At 37.6% G+C, this 17,709-nt stretch overlaps 2 protein-coding genes across 2 annotated transcripts; both read left to right on the forward strand.

The window, feature by feature from the left end:
• The first annotated feature begins 2,051 nt into the window (after positions 1-2,051).
• LOC124411098 (UDP-glucosyltransferase 2-like) lies at positions 2,052-4,817 on the forward strand. The gene is made up of 3 exons (XM_046889979.1): positions 2,052-2,920; positions 3,349-3,577; positions 4,209-4,817. Exons 1-3 carry the CDS (start codon positions 2,111-2,113, stop codon positions 4,718-4,720), a joined length of 1,551 nt encoding a protein of 516 aa, XP_046745935.1. The 5' UTR covers positions 2,052-2,110; the 3' UTR covers positions 4,721-4,817.
• A 3,093-nt stretch (positions 4,818-7,910) lies between these two features.
• On the forward strand, positions 7,911-14,008 carry LOC124411097 (UDP-glucosyltransferase 2-like). The gene is made up of 4 exons (XM_046889977.1): positions 7,911-8,001; positions 8,282-9,114; positions 9,556-9,784; positions 12,649-14,008. Exons 2-4 carry the CDS (start codon positions 8,290-8,292, stop codon positions 13,158-13,160), a joined length of 1,566 nt encoding a protein of 521 aa, XP_046745933.1. The 5' UTR covers positions 7,911-8,001; positions 8,282-8,289; the 3' UTR covers positions 13,161-14,008.
• The last annotated feature ends 3,701 nt before the right edge of the window (positions 14,009-17,709 follow it).

Raw genomic sequence — 17,709 nt, forward strand, 5'->3', positions numbered from 1 at the left:
TGCGAAGAAAGAGTTTGCCTGATACGAAAGCACACCATAACATTATAGTTGAATCTTAAAAGTGACAGGGAAGATATCGGTTTGAATTTAACCGTAGCTGAAGGTTCACTTTCGGTAAATTTATACTTTTGCCAATTCTTTGGTAAGGAATCGATTTTTTCAACATAAGCGGAATGCTACACCTTAGGATTTCGAGAACAAAAGGTAATTTCATCAGTAACGAACGTCCTCCAAGTAAAACACTTCGCTTGACCCGATTTTCCTCCATTAGTCACTATCTTATCAAGCGCAGGTATTCAATATCGTAAAAATATGTTTAACTACATAGATCTGTATAAAACGGTCACGTGCTACGCAATAATTCGAAATGAAGAAAACTGTGACGAAATAAAATCGAAGAACTTCAATCGTGCATCACGTGGATTTTATCCTCATTTGTGAGCCTCATGCCACCCGCGCATTGCTTGGCTCGCGTGATGAGAGGGTTTAAAGAAAAGGCGCGCACGTTGCCTAATGGTTCGTATTTCTGATCTGTCTCGGGGAACGAGATTCTTTATTTTCATTCCAACCACCGCAAGTGGAAAGAGAGAATCGAAGTAAGCTTCCTTTACGATGGATGAGAGAGGAAAAAAAAAAAAAAAAACGTGATACGTCGAGGGAACTTCTGTAGATATTTTAATGGTCTTCCAAAAAGCATATCAAGTGTAGCGTACAGATGACGTCTTTAAGAGATTCCGGAAGTGCTTTTCAATTTCATCTGAGATTATCGCAACGGTCTTCAAAAGTAGTAGGAGTGAACCTGGAATGATAAAATTGAACCGAAACCGAGCAGAACAATTTGTTAATCTTGCACCATATTCTTGCTTATCCGCGTTATCGAATGGATTTCGACTCGTGGTAAGACGTACCAATTTCACAGAATGATATAACTAAGTTTAAATGATTTCATCCAATGTGCAAGAAATATTACAGGATTTACAATATTTCCAAAATTTTTTACTCACGTCATATAAAACTATAAATACATGATTCAAAAAAGTGTTCACACATTTCAAAGACTTTCTATGAAATCAGCATGATAATATCATTAATAACGTTGCACCACCGCGTGCACGTCACAATAAGCCCTGAACCCGCGGAGCGAGGCCGAACATGGCCGAACATGGCCGAACCGGTCCGGGGACACCCGAAGACGCGCCGGGCCGGCCCGAGTATCCACTGAAGTGTCGGACTCGGAACAGAAAGGAAGTACCCAGGAGAAAAGACCGGACCAAACCGCCAGCGAGATAGAAGGTCAGACCACCACACGTATTCACGATCTCCGACCGCCCCGCTGCAGCCCCGACGTCACTAATCCCCATCTCCTCCCACTCCACCTCACCATCGCACTCACACACACTCAGTAATTTTTAAGATACTAGGATTAAGGTAACGCTAATCGGCCGGGCCGCCACGTGGGACGAACCACATTGTACAAAAGTTTTTAAGGCCTCTCCAGAGACGTCAAATACACCCTACGTTCAACTTACGACTCGGACACGTGCATTCACTCTCCCTTGTCTCTCGTCTCCATCCTTCATCTCCTTAATAAGTACGAGGCAAGACACCTCGTCACACCATTTTATGACTTCTCTGCATTGCCCCCTTATCAGAATCACGTAATATATGCGTTGCTAGTCAAGTTCCCTTATCGGGTCAAGGCGGACGTTTTTATTATCTCGTTGGGAACAGTACGATCAATTGGAGTCTTGATTTGAGGTACAGCAGTATTTTTTATTTCCCATTAGCGTTCGTACTAGGAATTTCGGTTATAAAAGTAACGTCGACAATCATATCAGTGCAACTTTCAATCATTTCTTAAATTCTAAAAAGTTCATTTTGGATAATTTTTCAACACATAATTATTTCACGATACAGTCTTGTTTGAAATTGTTTATTTTCTGTGGCAAACAAATGCAAACATTCGGTGAATTTTTTTTTTTTTGGATAGTTCAAAAATTCAAATATTTTTTTTCCTCTGCAGAATTTCTATTGCTCGTGAAATTCGTTGAGTTACTTACGCCTCGAAGATTTTGGGAAATTGCAGGAAATAAACATCACCTGATAAATCATGAAACTCCGGATAGTACTTGCAATTTTGGTGTTCAACTGCGTCACGGAGGGTGCGAAGATCTTGGCGATATTTCCGTACCAGGGAAAAAGCCACTACATAATGTTCGAACCACTAGTAATTGGTTTGGCACGTGCGGGTCACTCGGTTGACGTTGTAAGTCACTTTCCTCCTAAAGAGCCAATCAGAGGACTGAACCACATTAGTTTGAAGGGCTCACTCCACACCTATGTGAACAACATGACAACGACATCCATCAAGTCACTGATCGGAACAAAGGCAATTGACTTCATTTCGTACGAGGCACCAAACGACCTCTGCAACCTAATGCGGCTTCGGCAGCTGCAGGAAATCATCAATACCGACAAAAAATACGACCTGATGCTCACTCAGGTGTTGGGGAGCAACTGCTACTTGGCATTGGCACACAAGCTGAAGCTTCCGGTGGTAAACGTCGAGACCAGTGCCATGTTTCCCTGGACTCAGGATCCATTTTTCGAGAGCACGCATCCCAGCTTCATACCCTGCCTGCTGACCACCTTCACCAACGAAATGCGATTCATGGAACGCGTGGAAAATCTGATCACGATCCTTTACTCCAAATTCTTGTTCTATTACTATGACAAAGTGGTTTCTGAACCAATAGCTAGAAGGTACATTGATGACTTTCCATCCTTGTCTGATATCTATTTCAATACGAGTATGGTGCTAGTCAATAGCCACTGGAGCATTCATGGCGTCCGACCCACGAATCCTGCCATCGTTGAAGTCGCTGGTCTTCACATCGACGAAACCCAAGTTCTAACTAAGGTGCGAAAATACGGTTATTGCCATGTAAATCAAACTGAATTCATTTATTCACTTCCAGAAGACTTTACTATACAAAATATCACAGATTCGACCTCAAATATTTCACTAATTCCGAATGATTCTACAGCATTTTACTTGATTCCGAAATAAACTCGAGACAGAGATACAAAAGTTAACAGGATTCTAATATATTCAAATGCCATACCAAAGTCTGGACACAATATGCAGAAAACAGATACTTGAGGTGAATCTTCAGAAAAATTCAGTTTGACACGAGTTTCAATGATTCTGATGAAAATATTAGTAGGACGATGTGATTGAGTGGTTCATTGAGCGCATCAAGTTGTAAGAGCAGTCCGTTACTCTCTTTTGCACATGCTCAATTCTTGTTCCACACTCGAATAGTTTTAGATTTTCGCTGTTTTCAGGAACTGGAGGTGTTTCTCGACTCCGCAAAGGATGGTGTGGTGTATTTTAGTACAGGGTCAATGCTGAAGTCCGAGAGTTTTTCGAAGGAGAAGATACTGGCGATTTACGACAGTTTTGCTGAACTTACGGATTACAAGGTTCTCTGGAAGGGAAACCCGGACAAAATGCCGGAGGGATTACCATCAAACATCAAAATGGTCCCTTGGGTTCCTCAGTTTGCTGTACTTCGTAAGTTTCTTCGACAAAAGGGTATCCCTGGTTAAGAGGGGCCAAGTGACCCTGTCATGGGATTTTCAAATTGTCCACTCAGAAATGTTTTTCAACTTAAAAACTCCTTACCTCTTTTCGGTGAGTAAAAAAATAACAGTTCATGCATTCAATTTTTTATCTTGAGACTCAATGCACCGATCTTTATGAAACAAATCATGAGTACGATACCATTTGTTGGACTACTTGTGTAAATTAATTTGGGCACAAGAGGCCCTACGCAGGTTCAAAAAAATGGTAACGTACCCATGATTTGTTTCATGAAGATCAGTGCATTGAGTCTTCGGACAAAAATCGAATGCATGAAATGCCATAAGCCCCAAAGGGGAGGGGCTTTATCGAGTTATGAATCGTTGTACACATGTTTTTTGACGTAAGAAATATTTCTGTCCATATAGTTTGAAAATCCTGAGATCGTAGCATTCGGCCTCTCTTAACGAGGGAAACCCTTCTAAAAGAGTTCTGTTAAACAATCACCGTAAATTTTGTGTGCATTTCAATTCATTTTACAACTTTTGAAAACTTTTTACCTCTTCTTATACATTCGGCAGTTTTTTCCATGACGCTATAGTAAATTGATAAAACATTATAGGTCATCCGAAAGTAAAAGCGTTCGTCACTCACGGAGGATTGATGGGAACCCTAGAAGCGATTCATGCAGGAGTCCCAATGATTGGGATCCCGTTTTTCGCGGACCAGACGTTGAATATAAGGGGATATGCGTATCGCGGTTTCGCAGTTCACCTGGACTACGAGAGTTTGAGCAAGGAAAGCTTCTCCAAAGCGTTAGGCGAAGTTTTGACGAACCCCAAGTACCAATCAAACGTCGCACGTGTTTCACGGCTATTCAAGGACCGTCCGGTTTCCCCATTGAAGAAAGCCATTTTCTGGATAGAATACGTAATCCGAAACGGTGGCGAGCCTCTCAAGTCTTCAGGTCGTCATCTCTACTGGTTCCAGTACTACTTGATAGACGTCGTTCTGTTATTATTTACCATAACGTTGCTTGTTTTCGTTGTTTTATACACGGTCTCCAAAAAATTAACCAAGTTTATTTGGGAAAAGGGAAATCGCAATGTGTCAGTCAAACAAAAAAAATTGTAGTGCAACGAGTCAGTCGGAAAGATATAAGCAAAAATCGACTTGACTGAAATTTGATCGGTCCTCCAACTTTCACTTGAAATATTAAATTATCAGGCCATAAAATAATAACTGCGTAAAAACCAGATTAATGTTGATTGAAACATGATATCATCCAAGTTGGACAAAGATTAATTTGACCTCTAGAGCGCATCTGAATGTGATTAGCGGTTTTGAGATAACATTAATCGATCCGTTATCAAAAGTCAGTAAAATTTTTATTTCAATTAGGGGCTATTCATCAATTACGTAAAAGTCGCAAGGAGGAGGGAGGGGGGGGGGGGGTTAAAAATCGATACATGACCTTATCTCAGCGAAGGTAGGGGGGGGGGAGTCAATCTTGCGTAATATCTTACAAGTCGGAATGTCCATGATAGAAGTTTTCCATCGAGACAAAATGTCCTTACAGAAATGTCTAAGGAAACTAAAATCGCGTAGAAAATTGAAGGGCAGTTTCAAAAGTTAGAAAAAATTTCTGTTCAGACGTTCCAAACAAACTATGAGATCTATTTTATCATTTTTAATGTACAATTTCATTTATATATTGTTATTGTAAGAGTTTTTATTTTATAGTAAGTTGTTAAAATCGTAAATGTGTTCATATTTATACACTTTGAAGCTTATAAATGAACACTATAGGTAAAATCTTATGGGGGTAGGAGGGGTTAAAAATGGCTAAAATTTTCCTTGCGTAATTAACGAATGAGCCCTTATCATGTAAGCCAAAGGTTGATTATTCACTGGCTGATCATTAAAATCGAGTTAAAAACAATACTTAAGCTGACCGAAATGTTACATGAAATAATAGAATCAGAATTGAAATACATGATTTTTATAGAGCATAGTAAATCGAGATTCTAAGTTTATCGAATTGTCAGAAAAGTGGGTGTCAAATGTTGTACTTGCAAGAAACCCTACGTAAGTCGAACCCTCCGATCTTGATCAAATTCATATACGTTTTAGTGCGTGGAAAACTAAGTATTTGTACTATGTATTTTTTTTAATTTGCTAATAAACGGTTTAGAGGGGTGAAAACTACCCCCAAAGGTGGAGACCCAACGGGATGATTTCTGGATGCGCTTGATGGATTTGAATGAAACCAACGCTGAAATGATTCCATTCATTAATAAGAAATTTCAGCGTTGGTTTTATTCAAATTGCTGTAAGTTTTGAATCCGGTGAAAGAGAAAAAATTGATTATGTTCGAAATTTCTTGAAATTCCCCATACGAATTAGATCTCAAAATCGGAGGGTTCGACCTACTTGGGATTCCTCGATAGTTGAAACATTTATTGAATTCAGAAGACTTAAAATAAATTTAGTATTGCAACAAGATTCGACTTCACGTATTTATTCTTGTTTACTGTTTTGTACGACAATTCCTATGCAAGACATACTTTGGACCATCAATAATTTATGAATTCTACCAAATTTAAGGCTCACAACTCAAGTGATCGACCAAACTAGAGGTTCTCTAGAGAAACATGATCCAGCCCCATTTTTAAATGTTTGCTCTTAAGATACTACGGACAATATTTTTGAATTTCGTAGATTCCAGATGAAACTGAAAGTAACAGTTTCAACAGTTTGTTCCTGATAATAAAATGATTTCAGATTAGGACTAAAAAGCAATATTCAGTGATTGTATCGTTCGACGATTACGAGGCCATGCATCAAACTGTGTCCATGAAACAAACCTGCACCAGATTAAATATTGTCTTATCAATATTGAGCAATAGATTTACGTTGCCAGTTAACTTCTCGCCGCTGACAAAGACGGTTGCTTCAACGATAACAGATTCGGAATTTCTCTGAGAAACAAGAGTCTCGATTATATATGTGAGCCAAACAATGAATTATTAAGCCGCGTCAAAGAACAAGTTTCCAAAATTATTTATAAAACTCAGTAAACAATCGAGTAATTATGCTTTACTCAAAAGTTAGTGTTGCATTATTAAATACTCATTGCAATAAATAAAGTCTATAGTTTTCGGTCACGTACGTTTTAAAAGTATGCAAAATATAAACTTTGTTTAATTTGTAAATACAAAAATGTTTTAATCATAACTTCCAACGTTGAATGTTATATTTTCCTTGAAAGAAGAAAATTTAAAATTATTTTCAAATATCATGTATTTTTTCCTAAGAGAAAAATTGTGAATCGTAAGTAAAAATTTATGTATTTGTACTAACAACGATGTAAAACTAATAATGTAACATCTTGACGATTAGGGTGGCTCTTAATATTAATAATTAAACCACCACAACGCTATAAATTGGCAATAATTATGTTCGGAGATGTTACATTAATTTCCAGCTCATTTATGTAGAAGTTTCACATTAAAAAATTTCCTTAAAACATTTCTTATTACTGCTTTTTAAATTGTCATCAAATAATCTCTCATTTTATCTAATTAAAAACGATTATTTTATACCGAATCAATTTAAGAGATGAGAGAAAAAATTATTTTTTTCACCAATATGAAGAGCCAATATTACATATCAGAGTGGTTCTTATTTATAATCTTGACAAATTTTATCTTAGCTACTTCCAAATTATCTCCAATTAATTTGAAAATAATCCACCTAAGACTCCAGCCGACTATCTAAACTGTAAACCCTCATGCAAAGAGCCTGACTTTTGCCATTTAAAATACATACGTTTTTACTTCGCAGTTTGTATATATTTCGTCACGGGATGAATCTGTTTTGAAAAACAAAATCCGTAAACGCAATAAAACAGGGTTTTTAGTTTATTATTTTTATAGTAAACTGAATAATAAATCACACTGATTGTTGGATTAGACACGATTACTTGTTATTCATTAGATGTGCGAGTTTTACACATCTTTTATTACATGTTCCATACATGATTTGTATGTATTGAAATGAATTTATTAAGTCATCTGAACAGATGGACTTCGTGCTAACGTTTCTCATAAGACAATAGCATTATCTATAATGCTTTCTATTTGAGCTCTTTGAGTTGCGCAGTTTCGCGTATATCCATACAGATAAAGTACTTACAGATAATGAACGTCACACAACAGGAGTTAATAATCGGGAGAAACTAGAAAAAAATACAAGAACGCTACAGCTGACAATGGAATAGAATTGGACAGTGCAAGAGACGGTAACGAGATTCTTTCACTAAACGCCGACGTGTAAAAACGAAATAGTGAAAAAAAAAAACCAGGCGATTCGTAGCAACGACAAGTTACTGAATAACTTTTACCGAAAGAAAAGTAAGTGCGACTCTCAAGTTCATAAACAACATTCTCAGATGCTTTATCCTCTTTTACATGAACGCACTTATTGATTTATTGACATATATTTTTTTTTTTTCAACAAAATAAGAATTTGCATTTCGGGCTAACAATGCAATCTCACGATGCAATCATTTTCCCTTTCCTTGCATCAATTATGATTAGTCACGAATTGTTTCGGCATAGAGTCAGTACCTTCGCAAACATCCTTTCAAAAATAGTTTTACTTAAAAAAGGTGTTTTTCTGTGACGTTTATAGACAAAAACATGGACGGATCGGTCATGAAATTGGGAACAATCCTGGTGATTTTGGCGGGCGTCTGTATAACGGAGGGTTCGAAGATCCTTGCAATATTTCCGTTCCAAGGTCGAAGCCACAACGTAATGTTCGAGCCAATCCTGATTGGCTTGGCACGTGCGGGTCACTCGATTGACGTTGTAAGTCACTTTCCCCCGAAGGAGCCCGTGGAAGGACTAAACCACATCAGCCTGAAAGGAACCCTACACTTCTACGTGAACAACATGACTGCGTCATTCGCCAGAACGATGACGGGAGTTAAGGCGGTAGACTTCATTTCCTACCAGGAACCAAACGACCTCTGCAACCTGATGCGGCTTCCTCAGCTGCAGAACGTCATCAACACTGATAAAAAGTACGACCTCATGCTCACCGAGGTCTTTGGGACCAATTGCTACTTGGCAGTGGCTCAGAAGCTGAAGCTTCCGGTGGTCGGCATCTTGACCAGCGTCATGTATCCATGGGCTTATGGTCCGGTCAACGAGAGCCCGCTTGCCAGCTTCATACCTTGCCAATTGGCGCCCTTTACTAACGACATGACGTTCATGGAACGCCTGGAGAATCTGGTCGTCACTCTTCACTCCAATTTCTTGTTCTATTACTATGACAAAACGGTATCCGAACCAATCGCTAGGAAGTACATCAACGACTTTACGTCCCTGAATGATATCTATTTCAACATCAGTCTTCTGCTGGTCAATAGCCATCGAAGCATCCACGGTGTTCGTTCAACGAATCCTGCCATCGTTGATGTCGCTGGTCTTCACATCGACGAAACGCAGGAACTCACAAAGGTGCGAAAATATTGGTATCCATATCATCATCGATACTTGGAATGAAGTCAGTGAAGTTTGAAAATTTTTTTGTAACGTCAGTGTTCCTCAAATATTTTATTCAGTTCATCAGGATATCAAAGAATGCATCTCGTCATTTAAATGTCTTCGAATTATTTTTCAACAAGACTAAATTCTTCACGATTTAATATCATAGGAATGTAACTCCGAACACTTGGTAAAAACTAAAAAGAATCTGAAGCAAGTACTGAAACACGTTTTTCAAGTGACACTCATGATTTCATCTTGTCTCCTAGAATTTCGGGAGCAGACTGTAGTGTGAAAAAAAAAAAAAAAAAATAGCCAAAAATATTTCACCAAACATCATTGTCAATTGCATTCTATTTTTAAAGATGTCAATATTCGAAAGTATGACTTAACAAGTATTTCTTCCGATCCTAGGAACTGGAGGAATTTTTAAACTCCTCGAGAAACGGAGTGGTGTATTTCAGCATGGGGTCAATGGTGAAGTCAGAGAGTTTTTCTAAGGAGAAAATATTGGCGGTCTACGACAGTTTTGCCGAACTCTCGAATTACAAGGTCCTTTGGAAAGGAAAGGTGGAAGAAATGCCGAAGGGATTACCACCGAACGTCAAAATGGTTCCGTGGCTTCCACAGTACGCTACACTCCGTGAGTTACTATACACTTCTCTATGACAGATACTAAACGGTTCAACTGCTTCCATTCCGCCAACTTCACCGATGTCTGTAAGGTCCCTCGTCTAGCTTCAAACACAAAGCCGTGAGAGCACAATGAGTTTCCGCTCCTTGTCTCTCCAGACACAAAATGAGCCTCCCCACTTGTTCTGCCACCAGCGTAGCAACATTGTAATTTCCATAACAATGTTCGCCGCAAACATGAAGTTAATGTGACGTCAATGTAACGAGATACTGACAGCAAATCACTACTTCGCACCTTAACAATGGTCTTGAAGTTGTTGATACTTTGCGGAAATATGAACACATTTCGCTTTATTGTGGCTGTGATGATGAGCTTGCAATTCCAGTGACCATGTTCATCACCTTGATACATCATGAAGCTAAGGTCAGTGAAGTTGATTGTAACCAAATATTGAAAGAAATCATTGTTTTTTAGCTTGATTATTACTTTGATTGTTTTGATAGTTTTCCAAAATTTGAATACCTTTCGCTTCATTGTGGTTCTGATAACAAGTTTGCAATTCTCCCTGATACATCACGGAGTCAAAATTGATGGCATTATTGTAACAAGATGCTATTGGATTTCGTAAATTTGACCTCAGATTCGCGATCAGCCACGAAACAAACCTTCGATTACCAATTTTCATAAAAATCCAAACTTTTTTAGTTTCTTTTCAGCATTTTGAATACACCAAATTAAAAATTTTCAAATCTGACCTTAGATTCGTGATTAGCAACCCAAAAAACCTCACGGTACTAATTTTCATTCAAGACCATTCATCCATCCTCAAGATATCATCATTTTTGTTTAATTATTTGGAATTTTGTTTTTTTAAATAATTCAAAAAGTACTAAATCGATTAAAGCCAATATCTAATTAGTTCTAAGTTCGGAAAAGCCACGTCGATTGAGACTAAAATCATTGAAATGCGGAAACTCGTTGTCGAGATATAATTGGATAAAAAAAAATAATCACAGACATACTACGACCTCCCGATGCTGTTGCGCACACAAAGAAAAGACCTCAGAAGGCCACACCGGCAGTGACCCAACGCACGACCCGACATAACAGACGGACTCAGCCTACACAAGAGCACTGAGTTACAGCAACTCAATCAATCAGATAAGTGAACGTAGTAAATCAGGCGATAGTTATTATCATTATTTTTAATTAATTAACTTCAACGTTCACTCTATTTCCTTTACATTTCTTGGACCGATTTACCATAGTTTGTCTTCTTATTTGACAAAATTGAAAGATTACTCGAATAGGATCAGTAAGTTTTCAGCAACAGTGAAACGAATAAAGGTACGGCACTGAGCAATCCGTGTCCAAAAACCGAATTTGAGCATCCCAAGTCTGATGGACTGCAGATAGGAAACCTCTTACGATAAAAAAAAGTGATTAGGCACGTGGTGGTGGTGGTGGTCGATTACCCAGCTCTGTGGAGGAACGCGGCAAGCTTAGCTGTGGATAGTTGATCGGGTTTTTTTGGCGAGGCTTTACCTGAACCACTTCTTCGCAATTAACAGAGGGGTTCCTTTCAATTCATTTAAATCATTTAATTTTGTTTTGCACTCGTAACAAAGGACTCATAGTATCACGGCTTCACGAGCAAAAGCTCTTAAAAAAGCTGTGAACGTTACAATAATACATACATGAATACTAGAGTGAACCTTGAAAACGTCATGTACGAATTTTGACCATCTCGTCCCCCAAATCAGCTCGAAACAGTTCATAAATATTTCCCTGATTTTTTCAGATTTTCATTTTAACTCTCAAGTCATGACTTCAGACGATTGATTTCAACATGTAACCCTATTCAAAGGGACAGTAAATCTACCAGACGGATTCGAAATTCAATATGGCGTACATTATGGCACACAAATATCTCAAAAGTGACTTGGTATTGCCATATCGGATCCACCATTTTTAAATTCGAAATTTTAAGTCTAGATTCGTAATCAGCGATCCAAGAGACTCCCTCTATTTCAAATTTCATCGAAATCCGTTTAGTAGATTTACCGTTCCCTTGAAATTGGTTGAATGGGAAAATCAACCCTGTAGCAGCACGGGTTAGAATTGAGATAAAAATCTCAAAAGATTAAGGATTTATTTAAGGGGGGGGGGGGGGGGGGGGGGCAAAACGAGGTACTTAAGAAAATACTTAGTTTTCGAGGTCTCAAATACGCTGAATCTTTTTTTTATTTTTTTTTTAATTGTAATCAGAGAAAATAGAAATGATTTTCAGAGATCAGGAAAAAAAAATTTTTGATTTGAAATTTATAGAAGTTATTTTTGACTATTTAAAAATCATTTTGAAAAACGAAATTTTTTTTATAAAATTCGAAGGGTATCCCATTTGCCCCCCCCCCCCCCCCCCCCCCCCCCCCCGCCCCGTTTTGCCCACCCCTCTCCTACATAATCAAGATATTACATAAAAATGTGTACGATTAATTTTTTAAATCAGATATACAACATAATTATATCGAAATGTAGCCTATTGTTATCGCGAATGTAATTGATTGTAAAACAAGTAGGGTAAAAGAAAAAAAATTACATTAAATGATTCAATAACTATTCAACCTGAATGTGACAATGAATGAATGCGTATCTGGTGTTACAAAATCACCGTGGGGGGGGGGGGGGGGGGGGGGGGGCTACCTTTCCGGTAATTTGGCTCCCTACCCCCTTTCAAAATCGGTCAACTTAAAAATTGTGGTTTGCGGGATCGCAGAGCACATAAATAGCACTAATTCATGATTTTTCATTTTCCCAACCAACCTCCTCAATCCTTATACGTGTGCCAGTAAAAATCAAATTTCAATTTCTAGGTCATCCGAATGTGAAGGCTTTCGTGACTCATGGAGGTCTGATGGGCACCCTGGAGGCGGTTCACGCGGGAGTCCCGATGATTGGGATCCCATTTTTCGCCGATCAGATGTCCAATATAGCGGGATACGCAAATCGCGGTTTTGCCGTCAACTTGAACTACGAGACTCTAAGCAAGGAAAGCTTCTCTGAAGCATTACGCGAGGTTCTAACGAATCCTGACTACCAATCAAACGTCGCACGTGTTTCGAGACTGTTCAAGGATCGTCCGCTTCCTCCATTGGCAGAAGCAATTTACTGGATCGAATACGTCATCCGAAACGGTGGCGAACCGCTCAAGTCTTCGGGTCGTCATCTCTACTGGTTCCAGTACTACTTGATAGACGTCGGTTTGTTTTTATTAGCCGTAGCAACGCTCGTTCTCCTTGTTTTAGTCTTTTTCGTTAAAAAATTAATCACCCTCTTCTCAAGCACGCGAAATAAAAACGTTCAAATTAAAAAGAAGACTTCGTAGTGGACCGAAGATGATAAAATTACACTGATAACCAAATACTATCAAGCAACAAGTGTTCGTTAGTTACAGAAAGAACCTCAGCGTGATCTTAAAATCAGGATTATGCACCGAATTTTCCCAAAATCGAGTTTCGAAATTTTTTTATTTTTTATTTTCTATGATTCGTTATCAAATTTTCTCTCCTGTACCAAGTTTTGTGCCGATTGATTCAATGAAAAACCGCAAACTTAACCTAAAGTAGTCGCCATATTCGGTTCGCCATCTTGAACTTTGCAATTCTGACGTCAGGATCGTAATCAGCAATCTCGAAAACCCTCGGATCACCTATGATTTTGAAAATCTGTTCGATTGCGAAATGTGATCCTCAAAGGGTCAATCTTGATCAAATCGAGACTCAGGAATGCCCGAAGCTTCTTGTAGACAAGTTATCGCCTCAATTGAGAATCGAATTGGGATCGTTTTTAACTTTTTCAAAGTAATCTAGTGATATGTTTTCATTCAAATCGATAAAAGCATTTTGTGCAATGTGACCACCTAAGTCGAATCTAAGTCAGATGATTAGAAACAAAATCTATTTCCAATTTCAATTCCTTTTCGTGTGTTTCACAAGAATTTCGAAATGTGCCCCATGAAATTTATAGCGGTGTGATAGTTTTAATAACAATATTTATATTTCTAAGTATACGCTTTATACAATATTTAACATGATTAAGAATCTTCCGTTTGACACGTGAAGTGATTCTTATTGTGTGAATAGATATTCACATACGAATAAGCAAATGTTGATGATTTATTGTCCAATAAAATGGGTTTCATCCGTTTTTGTTTGCTAAAACAAAAAAACCGCAGGAAAAAAATTGTAAGCACAGGATAGTTGGAATTGATTTTGAGAAATCAATTCATGCAATCCACATCGAACTCATGGTAATAAAAAATGGGACAATTTTGTTTCAAGTTTGAAGTTCGTGGTTTCGTAAAAGCTTCTCGATACGTCAAATCGGAATTGATTTTGAAAAATCAATTCATGCAATTCACATCGAACTCATGGTAATGAAAAATGGGACAATTTTGTTTCAAGTTTGAAGTGCGTGGTTTCGTAAAAGCTTCTCGATACGCCAAATCTGAATTGATTTTGAAAAATCAGTTCATGCAATCCACATCGAACTCACTGTAATAAATAATGGGACAACTTGTTTAAAGTTCGAAGTTCGCGGTTTTGTAAAAGCTTCTCGATACGTCAAATCGGAATTGATTTTGAAAAATCAATTCATGCAATTCACATCGAACTCATGGTAATGAAAAATGGGACAATTTTGTTTCAAGTTTGAAGTGCGTGGTTTCGTAAAAGCTTCTCGATACGCCAAATCTGAATTGATTTTGAAAAATCAGTTCATGCAATCCATATCGAACTCATGGTAATAAAAAATGGGACAATTTTGTTTCAAGTTTGAAGTTTGTGGTTTCGTAAATATGTTTCGATAGGTCGAAAAATACTGATTCACGTAAGGTTAATTCGATTGATTCAATTCCCAGCTCTGGTAAACTTTTCTTTTATTATCATCACTATTAGTAGCGGCAACAGTTAACTCGGTTGTTTTCTCGGGAGAGTGGATGAGCGTTGTATTGTTTCAACCCTACTTAACCGGGATGCGGGAAAACTAAGTCTGTCGTATCTCTTACCACGGCCCTGGAACCGTTATCCGAGTTACGACGATTCGTTCCCGCATTATGTACGATGATGGATATCTCAGAATGCAATCATCCCGTGAATTTCGGGACTCGGTAAAGATAAGAGGAAGATAAAAGAGGAAAGGATAAGAGAATAGGACAGAAATGGAATTTCAAGAGAAAGTATGACTTGACGTGAAAAATCCACTTGTCGAGAGGAACAATGAAAAATTTTTCTCAGGCCAAATTAGAGTCTGAGAATTTTTCGAAAAAGCTAACAGTCCAAAACGAATCAGAGAGACAAAATCTTTTAGTTTCTGCAAAAACAGAGAAAGAATGAAGAAATAATAAAAAAATTTTCGAAGTATTTTTCATCTCACGAGTCTTAGAATTTTTTTGAAAAGTGCAGTTGTGTCTGAAACGACACGGAGATCGCTTTCAGGCAACACCGTATTCAGAAAAGGAATATTAAAGGAACAGGACATTTTTCAAATTTTTTTTCAACATGACTACCCTCGCAATTTTCAATAATTCACATTAATTCCGGACGACAGCGTGAACATAGAAAAGAAAAATTATTTTCAAGCAAAGTGAGTCGATTTTTGCTGAATGTTTCAATTTTGAGTTCACTTGATTTGATAATTCTTTATCTCCGATCAAACAAACTGGAACAGTTTTTGAATATTCTCGTTTTTCGGAATACCGAATAAACCTAAATCCGAAGAATCTCGCCCGTCCGAATTTCCACAGGAAACAAAAATGGCCACTTTTGCAACTCATAGTCGTTTTTCTGTCTGTGTAATCCACTTTTTGGGTAAAAAGATAGGCGTTATCATATATAAACCCGATTTAACCGGCATGCGGGTAACCTAAGCCAGGGTATCTCGAAGTTCATTCCAACAACCGCTTACTTTCCGCACTTGATGATGATCTCACCATGTGTATTTGGAATGGAATTTCAGCCTAAAATTTTCAAAGATGAGAGAGAGAGAGAGAGAGAGGGAGTGAAAAAATTATCATGGCAGAGAAAAAAAACCTTCGTAAATTTTTTTTATCGCGCATTCGTATGTGTTTTAAAACCGTAGTTTCCGTTCCAACGGAAAGATAAACCGAGTAATACTTTCCCACCCAAGCCGCTGCTGCTGCTCATGTAGGATAAAATTTCATCGAACCAAAAGTTTTCTAGCTTCCTCGAAAGTCGAAGGCCTTCTTTTTAAACTCTGTTATCATTCAGTTTTGATCTCTAATTGAGATTTTTTTTCGCGGTAATAGAGGTTTTAGTGTAATAGACGTAGAAGACGAATGAAAAGGTTTGATTCGTTATCGCAAATAACATTATTCAAGATATTTCAATCAGTTTTATTTTTATTTTTCTTACCTTTGATTTCAACGATCCGGCCAATTCGTCAGTTATTGAATTTCCTGAAACAAATAAATAAAACAACAATAATTACTAGGAGATTCATTCTGGGCATCTAAATTTTACTTTTTTGACATACTGACTTGATTCGCACTTCGTGTCCTTGTATACAGTTGCAATTTACAAAAAATCGACTTCTTTTTTATTTTATTTTCGTAATTTACATGTATTTGAGTACACACACAGAATATTTCTTATCAATTCGGTGAATATTGCCAACTCGATGTAAGTCGGAAAAAAAAATTTTCTACCACATGTAAAGTGCTTCTAAAATTTTAAACGCGTTATTCTAAAAACTGTGTTTTTAAAGTCGGTGAGCAAGATTTCTCGAAAACAGCTCAAACGATCAGTCTCAAATGTTAACGCAAGCTTTTTAAATACATTTTTTAAGAATTAATCGAAGGTTTTTTTCTCATCGATAAATATTCTCCATTTTATAAGCAATTTAAGACCTAAATTTTTGTCAAAAAATTGATTTTTTTTTTTTTGAGAAGCCGCCATTTCGTAAAAAATGATTACTTTGCTTATTCCTTTGATCAATTACAAGTTAATACATTATACTGACGAAATATATTTGGTTTTTCATTTTATATTATTCAGTCCAGAGAAATCGTGCTTTTTTTTAGAGCTGCTCCCGAAGATCAGCTGAAGCAGCTTTCAAAAGAATTATTTTAACAATTAAAAAATGTTAAAATACTGTCAAAAGCTACAACAATATGTGTACAAATTTTCACTTCAACAAATTAAACGGTCTAGTCAAGAAATTTTTTTGAAAAATCCATTTTTTTGGGCCTCCTAACTGTATATAACCCCTCAAAAAATAGACCAATCAAACATCTCATCAATCTCTATAACATCGGCTCGACGGTTCCGCTTTAGTTTCGGACGCCACTGGCAGTTGGCGCTGCTGCAGGTTTCTGAAATAGATCGCATTTCCAAGTTGTGAAGTGAAACTTGTTTAAAAACTCCACACAACCCTCAATTCTTATCGCATCAAACTTATTCAGACATCGCATCGTGTAATATTGCATTAAAATTAATACAAAATTGCTATCCAGAAGAGAAAAATTATCTTTTTCTAACTCGCGTAAAATATCGATTCGAACATTTTCATAATTTTTTTTCTACACACCCGCTAAATTTCCTCGTAGTGTGGAATATGATACGTGTTTCGTACCCTCGGCTGTATTCGGGGGTGAGAGAATCCCTCGGCTTAAGGCGTGTAGCGAGCGGGGATTTAATTTCGTTCGCAATAAATACAGTGTATATATATATGAAATGGAATGATTAGGGTTACCCCTTTGGGCGATAGCTGAGTGGCCGTCGGACTTATTATACCCTCGATAAGCTTTTCTGTATATCTACTACTTATTCGCTTTCTCGCCGATTACTTTTTCCGCTGCGTTATCATCATCGATTTTACACGCAGCGAAGAGGCGCGCTCTGCTCGAAACTTGGCGA

This window comes from Diprion similis, chromosome 10 (genome assembly GCF_021155765.1).
Source record: "Diprion similis isolate iyDipSimi1 chromosome 10, iyDipSimi1.1, whole genome shotgun sequence".
Lineage (NCBI taxonomy): Eukaryota > Metazoa > Arthropoda > Insecta > Hymenoptera > Diprionidae > Diprion > Diprion similis.

What these genes read in the sequence shown, in the direction of transcription:
- LOC124411098 (XM_046889979.1), top strand. Translation starts at nt 2,111, where the DNA reads ATGAAACTCCGGATAGTACTTGCAATTTTGGTGTTCAACTGCGTCACG. An exon ending in AAACCCAAGTTCTAACTAAG is followed by an intron (nt 2,921 to 3,348) that starts GTGCGAAAATAC and finishes CGCTGTTTTCAG; the next exon opens with GAACTGGAGGTGTTTCTCGA. An exon ending in TCCTCAGTTTGCTGTACTTC is followed by an intron (nt 3,578 to 4,208) that starts GTAAGTTTCTTC and finishes AAAACATTATAG; the next exon opens with GTCATCCGAAAGTAAAAGCG.
- LOC124411097 (XM_046889977.1), top strand. Translation starts at nt 8,290, where the DNA reads ATGGACGGATCGGTCATGAAATTGGGAACAATCCTGGTGATTTTGGCG. An exon ending in AAACGCAGGAACTCACAAAG is followed by an intron (nt 9,115 to 9,555) that starts GTGCGAAAATAT and finishes TTCCGATCCTAG; the next exon opens with GAACTGGAGGAATTTTTAAA. An exon ending in TCCACAGTACGCTACACTCC is followed by an intron (nt 9,785 to 12,648) that starts GTGAGTTACTAT and finishes TTCAATTTCTAG; the next exon opens with GTCATCCGAATGTGAAGGCT.